Raw genomic sequence first — 14,399 nt, 5'->3', positions numbered from 1 at the left:
AGGGTAAGACAAAGGTTGGAGACTGAGCATGGGATAAACAGTCAAGATGATCAGGGTTCATCCCAACATGGGCAAACCGGATTCCAACTACTAAGAATTAAGAAATGGAAATTCAGCATGATGGCATGCTAGAACAAATTGATCTGAATCCTTTGGAGAGCATGCATGTTGGCATCTTCAATCAAGTGAGAGACAAAATACTCTGCATGAACTCTAATATCCAGGGAAAAAGGAAACACAAGATACTGGAAGGAAAGGAGTATCATGTAATATAGATGGAAATGGTTATAAGAAATTGGGGAAATCAATAGAATGCACTCAAGAAATCATGTCTTTAAAAAAAAAAATTAGGCCAAGCTGATTTTATAGTATGAGTACAGTAAGATGCAGCAGAATGAGGTGGAGGAAAAGGCTGTCAAATTTCTCATCAGCCCCAACAGGATTGGAATATTCAGGATGAATATGGGCAACATCAGATAAAACAGACTGACTAATATAATGATCAATCTCATGGTGGATGACAGCCTATAATTTCATAGCAGAACTACCCCCTACTACCTACAGCCTGTGTAAACATGCTGGTAGACTGTATTACCTCCAAAGTAGTAATTTGGACTTTGGAATAAATTGTTAACAATGAATGATCAAAGACAACAGTGTTAGAAAGAAGAATGGAAATTAGGAAAAAATAAGTTATCTTTAAAATTGCAAACAATTTAAAACTGAATATAACAATTTTACTTTTCAATGAATGTCAAAAAAAGCAAATTGCCAAGTTTAAAGATATGAAAAACAAATGACTGAAAGGCACAATAAAAATGCCTTGATGTGAGCACTGTTATATGAAAACTGACAGTTTAATAGAATCAGACAGAAAAAGTTGCATCCTCATGAGGGTGTGTCATACTCCTTTAAATGAAACATTGTCACATGATGATTTACATGCAAAAAGCTGGCCAACCATGTTGAATGTAGGGTATCTGGGAACTCAAAGCTTGTGGTATGTGAAAAATATTTTCATGTAGCCCTGAACTGGGCAGGAATAGCTATTTATGGGAGAAATAGTTATGTATCATATCAGACATACTACTTCTGCAGTAAGTTTGATTGTTAATACATTTATAAGAAGAATTAGTAACATTCGAGAAATCATTTGATGTTGATACTTGTGTTAGCTTTTTAAGTGAAAAGTGTAGAAAATATGACACATCAAGAAACAACTATCTTAAAATTGGTAAGAATATTAGAATTTTGTTTCTTTGTTTAGAATTTTGCAAAAAGCTACACAAGGGCTATTCATGCTAGCGTTCCCTAATTTAGTAGTGTAAGACTAGAAGGAATGAAGTTAGTTACCACTACCCATTCTCAACTCTTAAATTGTGATTGACTGTCATATTTTGGTGTGATGGGGATTCAAACTCATAACCCTCAAATTTTGAATAGTGCACCCTAACCAGCTGGTCATGCTGGGCCTAAAAATATTAGAGAAAGAATTAACTGAAAATTACGAGACACTAGTTAATCAATATCACAATGAAATAGGTCATCTATTACTAGAACTAAATAATATATTCAATTGTAATAAACATGAATGTAGTTCAATTAATGCAGGAAAAAGTATCCTAAAATTCTTACTTGCAACCACAACCATGAATAATTTAACGGAATTAAATAAAACACTGACCAGCAAAGACCAATTTCTAAAAATATGATCTACTTAAATTAGAAAGGTATCTAGAGCACTCTTTAGTATTACTAATACATTAATGCATGCTAGGTTAGAACAAACTGAAATTCACAAGGAAGGATCTGAAATGCTTGTCTTTAACGCAATAATTCAAAACAATTTACACAAATTAGTATTTCTGTGGGAAGTAGTAAAACACAGTTTGCTATATCAGTGCAGGCATTGTATATAGCTGCACATGGGAAGATATTTATTTCTATCCCTTAGTAAAATTGAAAGAGTACTAGAAAAAGTCTAAAGAAGATTACCATTACACTTATAGTTTGTAATACCTACACACAGTGATCAAATCTATATGTGTTATACATAGGCTAATGTAGAGATAGCTGCAGTAAGAGATACACTGTGAGTGTTTACAGAGATCCCCCTAAAAGCAACAGAGTGAATGTTTAAGCTATATCTAGTAGTACCTTTACCACTGGTTTTAAATAATTCATTGTATCAACTATAGAAAGTGAAAAATCATGTATAATTATTCTAATGATCAACACGTGTATCTAAAATTAACAGAATAATATATACTAAAATGTATAGAAGGATCAATTAGAATATGCAATTTTAATTCCAGAATATATTTCCTATCCATAGCAACATGTTTCTATGTGATATTTGCAGTATAAAAAACAAAATAACTGAACTATATGAGAAACTGTGATTCTTATTAAACCATTTTATATCATTAAAACTAAAAAATCAGGAACATGGCTATCAAACACCAAAAGTGAACTAACTGTATCAGTAGTATGTCCAAAATCTAATGTACATTAATTTAATTATCAGGTGAAAGCAATAAAATTAACAGATAGTGGATATTTAAAGTTACCTAGAAATTATTCAGCACATAGACAAGGAATAACTTTACCCTTTGATTTTAGAAGTAATACTAAGTACACTGCTGCACAATTAAATGTAAATATTCCTGATGAACATGAACTATTAACTGAAGAAGAAACTCAATTAATCAGAGGAATAGAAATAAATTTAAAAATTAATGAGTTCAAAAGCATATTAGCAGAAATGCTACATTTACCTTCAAATAATCTGGATTAACAACTAAGAAATTCTAACAGTGCACAGAACACTTGTGATCTACCTCAGAGAAAAACGAAGTTACATAAATGTAAAATATTAAATACCGCACTGATAACATCATCACTATGCCTATTAGTATTTTTGACAATCATTCTGTATTTTAAGGTACAAAATAAATTGGACAGGATCAAAATATTGTAATTGCATGGATTATCAAATCTACAAGAAAGAGAGCTGGAAAAGATACTGAAAATTTGTCATATTCTGGCCTACTGAGGTAGTATAATTAAAGCTGACTTTGATTCTATAAATTTAGTAGGCTCCACATTAACTACATAGATCGATGGCAAAAATGGAATAGATAAATACAAATTGAAGAAGTTAAAAAATTATAATTATAAAATATTTGTAATAAAATAAGCTTCATTTAATCAAAAACAAGAAATGAGTGAGTGCACTGAAGAAACCAAGAGAAAGACTATCTATTAATTTGTGAAGATAAAATGGTCAAATAACTGAAACAAATACTCAGTTCAAAACATTAACTTTATAAAACCAAAGAACATAATATAAATCCAGCAAGATTAGACACAAAGTGAGAATAAAACAAAAAAAATGGAAGTGTAAATGAATACTGTAGTGTTAACAATGTGTCAACATAACTAAATGTGTTACGTGTTAAACTTACAAACTTTCAATGTAATAAAGTGCAATAGTTGAGATAGTAGGACTCACCATAGCTTGAATATATATATATACAGTAAAACCTGTCTAAGCCAGAAACTGCATAGGACAGAAACCTGTACAAGCCAGAAGTATCAAAACTTTGCAGCATTATCTTAAGATTTCTTTTATAAAAGACCCTCTTTATGGCAGAACCTGCATAACAAGGATAGAAAACTATCTTTCACCTACCTCATCTATGAACAAGTAGGATTAGAAACTGAGTAAAGTGGAAAAAAAGGTTTTTATTAAATATCAATTTCTTATTTAATTAACAATTTCTTCAAGTGTTAATAAATTCTTGTTTAATTAATAATTTGTTTAAATACTAATAACTTCTCAGATACTTTATTACAGTTAGTATTGGTTAAATATATTCTGTTCTTTTTTCTGCCTTCATTATTTTTACAGTTAAATTAGATTCATGATTTGTAGAAATATATTTGTCTTTTAAGTGCGAAATTCTACTATTTAAATAATTCTCACAAAAAATAAATTCCTATCTTCCCTAATTTTAAAATTTAGTAAAAATGCACTTAATACCCTCATTTTTTAAAAACGTTGTTTGTTATGACGATTCTAGCAAAATTATATATAATTAAGGAAATGCATTTTCACTATGTCCAAGCCAGAAATTTTACTCCATCCCATGCAATTCTGCCTTAGACAGGTTTTACTGTATATAATTTTTGAGAGGAACATTATACTTGCTTTACTCAAGGGAAGTAAGACATATGTGAATAAAGTTATTATACTGTTTATGCTATATTTATCAGAATAAGAACAAAAATAGACATTCAAAATATACATATGTACATAAAATCTTAATCAAATTTATTTGAAGAAAGTGTCCAATTTCAACTGTTTTAATTTTTTAATGGGCTTTCTCATGCACTTAAAAGAAAATGCCAATTCTATGGCCTTTTCATGAAGTTCATTTTCCCTCTTCATTTTTGCATGCAATTTGATAGCATTAATATAACTTAACACTTATAATGAAGTAGAAATTTTAATTTCCTCACTATCTTTTCCATTTTGTTCATCTTCTGAATCTCTCACACTGTTACCATCTTGCAATTCTATTATAGATTTTAAATCAATTTCATCAGTTTCTGTTAAAACATTCTTGTCAACATTCAGAAAACTTTCCACATTCACAGAATCATCTGCGTCAATATTCTCAATCAGTTTCAATTTCACTAGAATTGTCATAACAAACAACTTCTCCACAATCACTGCCATTATCAATAATAAATCTACAGTTTCAAAATCACTTTATTATGCATGTCCGAGAAATTATTAATTAATGAAATATTTATTAAATAATATATTAATATTTAATTAAAGCATTTTTTCTGCCTTACTCAGGTTCTAATCCTACTTGTTAATAGATGAGGTAGGTGAAAGATAGTTCTCCATCTGAGTTACACAGGTTCTGCCATATAGAGGGCCTTTTATAAGAGAAATCTTAAGATAATGCTGCAAAATTTTAATATTTCTGGCTTGTACAGGTTTTTGTCCTATAAAGTTTCTAGCTTAGACAGGTTTTACTGTATAACTGTATAATTAAGGAAATGCATATTCACTGTCTATGCCAGAAAATCTGCTTAAGCCAGAAATTTACTAGGTCCCGTGCGATTGTGCCTTAGACAGACAAAATTGCACTGAAAGACTATTCTGCAAGTTGCTACAATTATACTTTCTGACTTCTAACTGCCATTTCCTCAGAAACTACTTCCAAAACAAACAAGACAACATTTAAATTGGGCTACCACTTACATTCATGGATTGCACCAGATGGAGAGCCAGTTTGTGCCAAAGTTTGACACTAAACTACACCAAACAGTGCACAAAAGAAACCAGAAAGGCCAAAATGGTTGCTCAAATAACACAACTGCCATGTGTCAAAACAGAATCTTTTGGGTGTCTGGTGTACAGGAGTCTATGATGGGAACAAATGGATTGCAATGATCTCTCTCATCTACACAAATATTGTATGGTATGAAAGTATTTGCATTATACACCTGGATAAAAAAAATGCTCCACATTTCCAAGTTTTCAAAATCAATTTTAAAATGTAACAACCAATAAGGACCAATAACAAAGTATTCTATGAAGTTTCATCATGAATACTCTGCCTAAACAATCTATCAAAGAATGCATCACACGAGTTTTGTATAAGTGATTTCTCTTTTAAAGGATCCAAAAGAATAGTAAATATTAAAATAAAAGCTTTTATGTATTGCAGCACACAAGCATTGTGTTGCAGCTGCTCTCATATAACTTAAATAATAGAAGTTTATTCTGTTGAAAAGCACTTTAACAAGGTCCCACTATATGGAGAGTGTCACAGAAAGCTAAGACTGCTGCCAGATTATATGTTTTATATCAGATGGTGTCAGCAGCTTATTTCCACAAATTAATCTGTGTACAAATGCCATGTAAGCAGACAAAGAACATCAACCAACATAATGAAACTGCCATATAAGTATTGGTCAGATTTGGGTAGAATTTTCTTGAAAAACTTACAATATTAATTTCAGGCCTTAGACACATCAAATGTATTTACAGCATAAAAAGATACTTTATTCATTTATGGGTAAATATGTTTTTCAGTTTTTAAAAAATCAATTAAAACAGGTTGTCCAGAGAATATAACCATAGATACAATTGAGTATATAAACCTAATTATCATATATTTTCATTCAAATTTAAATACCAGCAACCAACTTTACAGTCATTGTTAGTAGTTTATAAATTTGCTTGTGCTTGCTTTCAACAAGGTTATATTTGTTCTAGATAAAGGAAAGTGTAAAAATGTATTAACAGATCATCCACTAAGTGAAGTATATTAGAACATACCCTAAGAGAATGTGATATTGTCATTCATTCTAATCTGTTTAAAATCCCTGCAAGAGGTAATGATAAAGCCTCTGTATTAAAAAAATGGGGTTTTTAATTTATAAGATGAGACCTGAAATCATTGTATTTAGTTCTTCATGAAAAGTTTAGTTAAGACTATAAAACATAATTTGAAAGGGCATCATTTCAAAAACAGTTCTAGATTATTTACCACTACTTCATAGTACTGTAAAGATGTTTATGTAATCTGAATTTATGGATACAACCAAAGTTATTGAGGCAAAATTTTGGTAATTTGTTATGATCTCTATCTTTACAACTGACATTTTTTATGTAAAATTCATATTAACAAGCTTCAAAGAACATGATATTAATGATATTATCGCAAGTTAATATCACACCACTTCATTCCATACCACTAAAAAATATGAGACATGACATAATTAAGCAACAAGCCCAATAACCACAGAAACAAATGTCATCATCAATTATACTTTCTGATAAAAAAATTCATACATACAAACTTCAAGTACTACCTGAAAAGTTAAACCACTCAAAATCAACCAATATTACAAAATTAAAAGGAAACACATATAAAAGTGTAGAAATAGCCATTCCTGCCATAATCATTCATCTATTCAGATCACTTTTTTGTACTGTCAAGTGCAAAATACATGTAAATATAGCCAATCTAGTATAGCAGAGGCAACATCATAACACTGAAATCAAACTTTTCTTGCTAGTAGAGCAATCTCAGTGTCATTATAACCTACAATATCAGATGAAAACATGAAAAATAACTCAAGCAAAAATGTAACAAAATAATACATCTATTTGCCTGAATTATAGTTTCACTTTCTCATTCTGCATTACAGCACCATTCCCTAGCTGTATTTTAGAAAACCCAACACAAAGAATCAAAAACAATCTGGTATGACAACATGACACAATATCTTAAACTGAACAGTCTTGTATATCCAACATTCCCATAAAGCCACTGTAATTTATGTGGTTTTCTAACTGAACTAAACGTGGGTTAAAATAAATCTCTTTTCTGTTCAAAACAATAACTTTACAATTTCCAATAAAGTTACACATTTCCCCTTCAAACCAATTTCAAATGAGTGCCTGATGTATGTAGTTTGGAATTTGATCTATCTATTGGTTTTAAACACGTACTTCATTAAAATAAGTGGTTTCAAAAAATGGAGTAGTGAATGGCAGTACTCTTCTAGGTTTGCAAATTATATTGAGACTTCAGTAAATTATAAAGGTCAAAGTATTTATTTTGTACTTTAGCTTGTAAATATCTGAAATTTAAGTTTCTCGTTCATTAAACACTATAGATTCTGTATGTTAGACATAATGAAATACAAACTGAACAAATATAAAATATGCCACATGACACACAGAAAGCAAATTTACCATTTTTTAAAATATTTTTTTTCAAACTGCAAAATTCAAATTAAGACAATACTGACATACAGTGATAATAAACTTATTCAATTCAATTTTGAAAAAACTAAACTGTCGTGACATGCATCCTTTGACTTGTCTACGATGAGAGGATTAAGCAACATCAAGTAGTGATAAACAATACTAGAATTTAAAAGTTTACCTTAATTTGATATATATTTTTCTTCATAATAATATACATGAGGATGGTTAATACCACAAACAAAATCCTCAGGGGAATCAGTAGTTACAAATGAATGTTATTACCTGTCACAAAAATGATTTTGCAGAAAAATGTTGTTACATATCAGAAAATGTATTTTATGGACTGCAGTTATTCCAGTTCACAATAGAATACAAATCCAAAAATAGTGTTATTTGTCAAAGACAATAATACTCACACAGAGTTGTGTTAGAATGACAAAATTAGATGAGAGTAGTTTATGGTTTAACCCTTTTGCAACAGGTCATGGACCAAAGGTCATGTCATTGCATTTGTTGACTTGCATTCTAACTTTTATTGAACTATTATTTTATGAATTTATGTTAAAAAGTATAGAATAAAATTGTGGATTATACTTCAAATTTTAATAATGTATATGAGTTAATTTCTTTATTTAAAAGTAAATATTAAAAGAACCCACTAAAATAAAGATTTTAATAAGTCGAATGGTATGCTGAATGCAGCACTGGCTAAAATTAGATATTTGTGATATCAAAATACTAAATCTATAGTTTTGTAGAAATTAAGAACATAAATTACCAATATTTACAATCTAGATTATAAAATAAGAACTTCATATCTTTTTATTTTACTGCAATATGGATTATGCACTGAAACAAACACTGTGGCTCCATCCAACTCTTTACATTTTTTTGAAATGGTCCCTTATATACTCTTACTACAATATATGGCATGTGTAATTGAATACGGTAGCATGAAAGCACAAGCACTACGTCAATACAAGGTATGTCATGATAGCTAAGCATGACTAGAAGGTCAGTTTAATAAAAAAATTAGATATATAATCACAGTGCAAATGTATACAAAAACTTGTACATATTGTACTGAGACCATTGAAAAAATGTTCAAGTAATAAGTGTTATTTCTACGCTCACAGGATTGAATTGTGGCTTGTATTTTGATAAGCAAACTTTTCTAACAGTTGGACTTTCTCATTGGCTTTAGTTAAAATCTTAAAATGATTTGAATGGATAGCTACTTTACATTCACCTAATTTGCTTCCTTACACTGAAGCTGAGAAGAATTTTGATACTTAGATGTTTATATACCATGTTTGTTATCATTTGAGGATCTTAAGAGAAGAAAGAGAAACAGTACCTCCTCAATAATTTAAAATCAGTAAATATGAATAAATATTATTTATCATACTGAAAGTATATTAATGCCATTACAATTATTAGATTAAATTGTTTACCTTTTATATAAAATTATCAAATATAACCTCCCTCAGACATTCACGTAGAGACCACTTACAACTGGCTTCCATAGCTATTCCTACCTGCATACACTGCAGAGATGCCAACTATTTCAAATGACTGAGTGTAATGATTGTAGACAGAGCCCTTTATCATTTGAGGCTACTAGGCCTGACCAATGTCTCTAAGCTGTTTATTATTATATTATTATTATAACTATTATTATTTATTACTGCCATATTTATTACCATAAACCATTTATGGTTTCATATTCTGAATTCTTACTCATAAATGTCATTATCTGCACAGTTTTTGTCTTTGCATCAGCCTTTTGTTGGTGAGATGCTGATTTTGTATGTCTGGAACAATCGTTTATCCTGCCATGCACCACAGAAAAATCGATGTGACAAACTGTAAAAATGCATGACTGTCACTGACTTTTGATGCAATGACCAGATATTTTGCACTATACTCTTTCCTAAATTTTTGATTCACAGTTTTAGTCCTTTTAGATTTGCCAGAAACAAGACAATCTGGTGAACAAGGCCTCTTTTTTTCCATCTTGTGAACGATCACATTGGTGTCTCTATGCCCCTTAGAAAACGAGAAATACCCATCTATGCAAGCGCTGAGTAGCTGACAAGCACTGATGACGTAACTATGGATTCTCCCACGTACCCAGTATGGAGAAGCACTGCACTCAAACTATTGGTAGACGTCGAAGATACAAATATATTTTATTATTTCAAGCACAAACATGATTATTGCAAGTAGCCATTTGGACTATATCTTTTATTTATGATCAAAATTTATTTGTATCTCAGTAGAAATTTTCTTTTCACTCCTTTCAAGCCCTGGGGGAAGAATTTATCACTTTATTGTATAGGCCTATATAATATATAATAATTTGGGAGTTGCAACAAGTCATAATATTTGTCTGTATGAGAGTATAGTCATAATGTGTACACCAAAATCGTAATGATTATGCTCAAATCGTAATGATTGGCATCTCTGACACTGTAATATGCTATTAATCAGTTTTTCAATACATATTTCCAACCTCAGATATGAGCACTGTAAAACATGCATGAGCACATATTAAAACATGTCCTTGGTGATGTTAATTATTATGCTACCCATAAAAATGAACAAGGGGCACAATGAAACACTAAAAGTAATGAATAATAATGTATAACATGTTTGAAAAATCATAAACTTTATATATTTGCAGTATATAGATTTATATCATAAAGGATAGTGTTATGTATAATGAGAGGTTCATAATGTTATAATATCAAAGAGATATTTATGTTTAGGTTTTACCTATGAATAAACACAGTGGATATTCCAAGTGATCGAGCAATAGCACAAGCATGTTGACCACCAGCTCCCCCAAAAGAAGCTAAGACATGCTGAGAGGTGTCATAACCCTTTGCTTGAGTCAGGGCTCTTATTGGTCGACACATAGTTTCATTTGCTACACGTATAAATCCCATAGCAACTTCTTCTCTTGTCATGGGTTCCTTACATGCATGCTCTGACTGGCTTAGAAGGTATGTGTTAATCTAAAAATGTAGAGGAAGTAAGAACATATTTCCAATGGATAAAGATCAAAGAAGCATTAGACATAAAAGATAGATAAAACTATTTTTTAAAAAGTGTAAGGTTAAAACAACTTGCATTCTTGGTATTTTAAACCACAAATATTAAAGTGTATAAAATATAATGAAAATAAATAATTTCTTTCCAAAAACTTTATCATCAACATTTCATTCTACTATACTAATATTTTTCAATGAGAAGAAAAACACCTCATTAGTCAATTCTTGAAATGATTTAGTGGTCTTCTCATGATCCAGTGGCTGATCTTCTTTTTCACCAAATATTTTTGGAAAATAATCAGGAAGCAGCCTTCCCAAACACAAGTTTGCATCTGTAACAGTCAGTGGCCCACCTGTAAGAAATTGTTGTGCATTAATAATCTTATCTGTCAAGATCATTGCTTCTTTTACAGAAAATGGTTCTTCTGGAAAACAACATTTTAGATTAAAAATATTATGTGTAACAGATAATGTTTTCTTCTGTAGTTTAGTGCTGCATGGCTTAAATCATAATTACTAATTTTCCTGTATAACAGCATTATTCAAAACAAGAGCTAATTATCCCAGTCATTAATACAAAGTCTTTGATAAAAATGGATTTATATGCAAAATGTTATTTGTACAAAAAAGTTGTTTACAGTATATAACCTCAGCTGTTATCTTGAAAGACTATTATACATAAGAAGAAATAAATGTAGAAGATAGATATGCATAGGAAGTGTTATCTGATGTAATTCTACAATAGTACAAACATGAGAACTATTAGAACTTTGTTTCCATTTAATATTTGGAAATTTATAAGATTTTTAAACATTATAAACACACTCTACAAGATGTAATTACCAGATACCTGTAAATGTATCATAAGTTCTTCTTTCTAAGCCTCAATGAAAATAATTCTGATACCATCACCCTCACAAGGAAACTTCTGATAACACAAAATATCCATAAAACAACCTAAAAACACTTAATACCTACTGTTCATATAATATACCAAAATTACACACCTCTACCTGTACGTCTATAACAGCATAATATGTGTAAGATCTCCCCCCCAAAAAAAGCATTAATCACACTTTAATCAAGTAACTTGTTCATGCTAATATAATGTTTGCTACTGAAGATGTGATATATATATATGTCATTCACAGCAAGCTCCTGACAATTTAACATTGCAATACCATTATGATTACACTAATAAATGAAAGAATATTTTAATAAAATCCAAACATGAAATATTAAACTTGTGAGATTGTTAAAAATATAACCACAAAATTAAACACTAACCTAATTTATAACAATGCCCCTTCTCAACGTGAAGAATATTGTTATGAAAGTGACCACCCCAAACCAAAAAAATTTATTGACATATCCTGATTTTGTCATCAAGATAAATAGATTTGGAATTAATAAAGGATAAAAACCCAAAGGTTTAGAGTAAACTTTCAAACCACCATCTGTTTTGATAATAAAAATAACTCAAGAAAGTGGAGTCACAGCAAACTTATCCAATCACATACATGCCAAGTTCAAATATAATGCATAATCATAACCACAACACTGACTCCATATAACATGGAAAGTACAGAATTCCCAGTCATATTTCACAAAATATAGGTGTTTGAAATAAAACATTTTTTTATCAAATCACTGACTGACCACATATGAGTTTCATAAGTTTTTCAGTAGTTTTAAATACAAAAACACATTTTTGAACCACTACCATTCAAACAACAGATCATTATTATATATAATTATACATAAATCAAGCTTTTACTTTCATATTATCCTGATTCTTTACCATTACTCCACAGCAATGACTGTGTTCACCTTTCACCCAGTATTCAATAACCAGGTTATTTATTCACCTGACATTAAACTCCTTTATAATTTCAGTTGTATCCAATTTAATTACTACTGTATGATTCCCAAATATTACAATATACCTTCATCATAGCAAATTAACATTTTCCTAAACTGAAAGTGTATTTCACTAACACTTACCTCCACTAACAACATAGCTATTCTTCAACATTGATTTTGGAGCATGCAAGAACAATGTTTAGATAACCAGTCTTTTCTACCCTACTTTAATATCAAATTTGCAAATTTCCCTATCCTCATCAAAATGCTCTTTACCCTAGTACTGTACATAGTGGCCTCATTTAAATAATGTAATCATGTTTTTTTCAAACGTTAGACTGGCTCATAGTGGAGAGGCAGGGTGAGAGTGTCAGGAGAGGTAAGTATAATTAGAAATATATTTTCAGTTTATGAAAACATTAAATTCAAAACATACTTACCATCCACTGACAATACAGATAGAATACCACACTGAGAAAGTGGAGAAACCAATGCAGGCATGATCCATACAAAAATCACCTGCCTACAACAATGGTGTACCAAGATAAAAGTAGTACACAACTGGAGAAACTACACCACATCCATAAAAGGTATGCTCTTTACCCAGAACTGAGTTCCAGTATCAAGGATGAAAAAGTACATGAGTAATCATTATAGGCAATCCCCAACCAGATATCTGAGGTTCCACAACAACAAAGCAGGTATGCAACAACAAAGTGAACAAACATTCTCCTCCACTTGAAGAAGTCTGAAAGGCAAAACCCCAAGCTTAGAATGAAGGGATCATGCCTGCTGTACTCAACCAAAGGAATAGAACACAGAACTCATCTAGTCTGGAATTATGAAAACTCATCTTCACTTCCCAACTAAGTGGGTAAGGAGTATCATAGAGAAGATGTAGAACCTGCACTCAAACATGGACCTAGGATGGGATCGCTTCATATTTGAAATTATGAAAAGATAATGGGCCTCCTTTGATGAACAATACAGAAAACCAACATTAATCAAATTAAAGGGCCATGTACCCCCCCCCATCTGAATAGTTTCATATCAAATATGAACCAGAATTACAAGGAGGCTGGCACCATTCCTACTAACCTATGAGAATAACATCCAAGGGCTTGAATAGAACGGCTTGCAGCTTTGCCCATTTCTCCAAGAGTGGAAGAACACACTTCAACACTCTGGAGGAAAAGACTCTGCCCACCACTTCATTGACTGGAAACCTGGTGGAATCTGGGGTGGGGATAATATGCATTGGGAAGTTCTAAGGAAAAGTGCCTTTAAAACAGTACATTAGGTGAACCAAGTTCCCTAAAATTTTAAAAACAAACTGATCCTGATTTATTCAATCCAATGATCAGCAGGGACAAGCAGAATATCTTTCAGCTTTACTCAAAATAGTCCATGAGTGTCAGTACATGATAATATAGTAATACTATCTCAAAAGCACCTAGATGGTCTTATGAAACACCTGATTTATACAGAGTCTGTTACAACCAGTAGTATGAATAATGGAATTAATTGAGTGTATTGAAATGGATTGAGAAAAGCCCACCTGTTTGAGCAACACTCAACACAAAGTGGGATCCAGTGAAAGCAAGATATAAGGAATCCTGGAAAATAAAAGAGACAAGACTGTGACAAAAATATCATCTCCTCCTTATAATCCATCA

At 31.0% G+C, this 14,399-nt stretch overlaps 1 protein-coding gene across 1 annotated transcript in view; it reads right to left on the bottom strand.

Annotated features, from left to right (window-relative positions):
- LOC143237662 (5-oxoprolinase) overlaps positions 1-14,399 on the bottom strand; it is a 214,426-nt gene that overhangs the window by 138,324 nt on the left and 61,703 nt on the right. The window contains exons 11-12 of the mRNA XM_076477158.1: positions 11,071-11,213; positions 10,583-10,824 (exon numbers count right to left, since the gene is read on the bottom strand). Coding sequence (XP_076333273.1) covers positions 10,583-10,824; positions 11,071-11,213 — 385 coding nt within the window. The remainder of the gene's footprint in view (positions 1-10,582; positions 10,825-11,070; positions 11,214-14,399) is intronic.

This window comes from Tachypleus tridentatus, chromosome 13 (assembly GCF_004210375.1).
Source record: "Tachypleus tridentatus isolate NWPU-2018 chromosome 13, ASM421037v1, whole genome shotgun sequence".
Classification (NCBI taxonomy): domain Eukaryota; kingdom Metazoa; phylum Arthropoda; class Merostomata; order Xiphosura; family Limulidae; genus Tachypleus; species Tachypleus tridentatus.
Note: the sequence above shows the minus strand (reverse complement) of the source record. Positions and strands in the feature narration are given on the sequence as shown.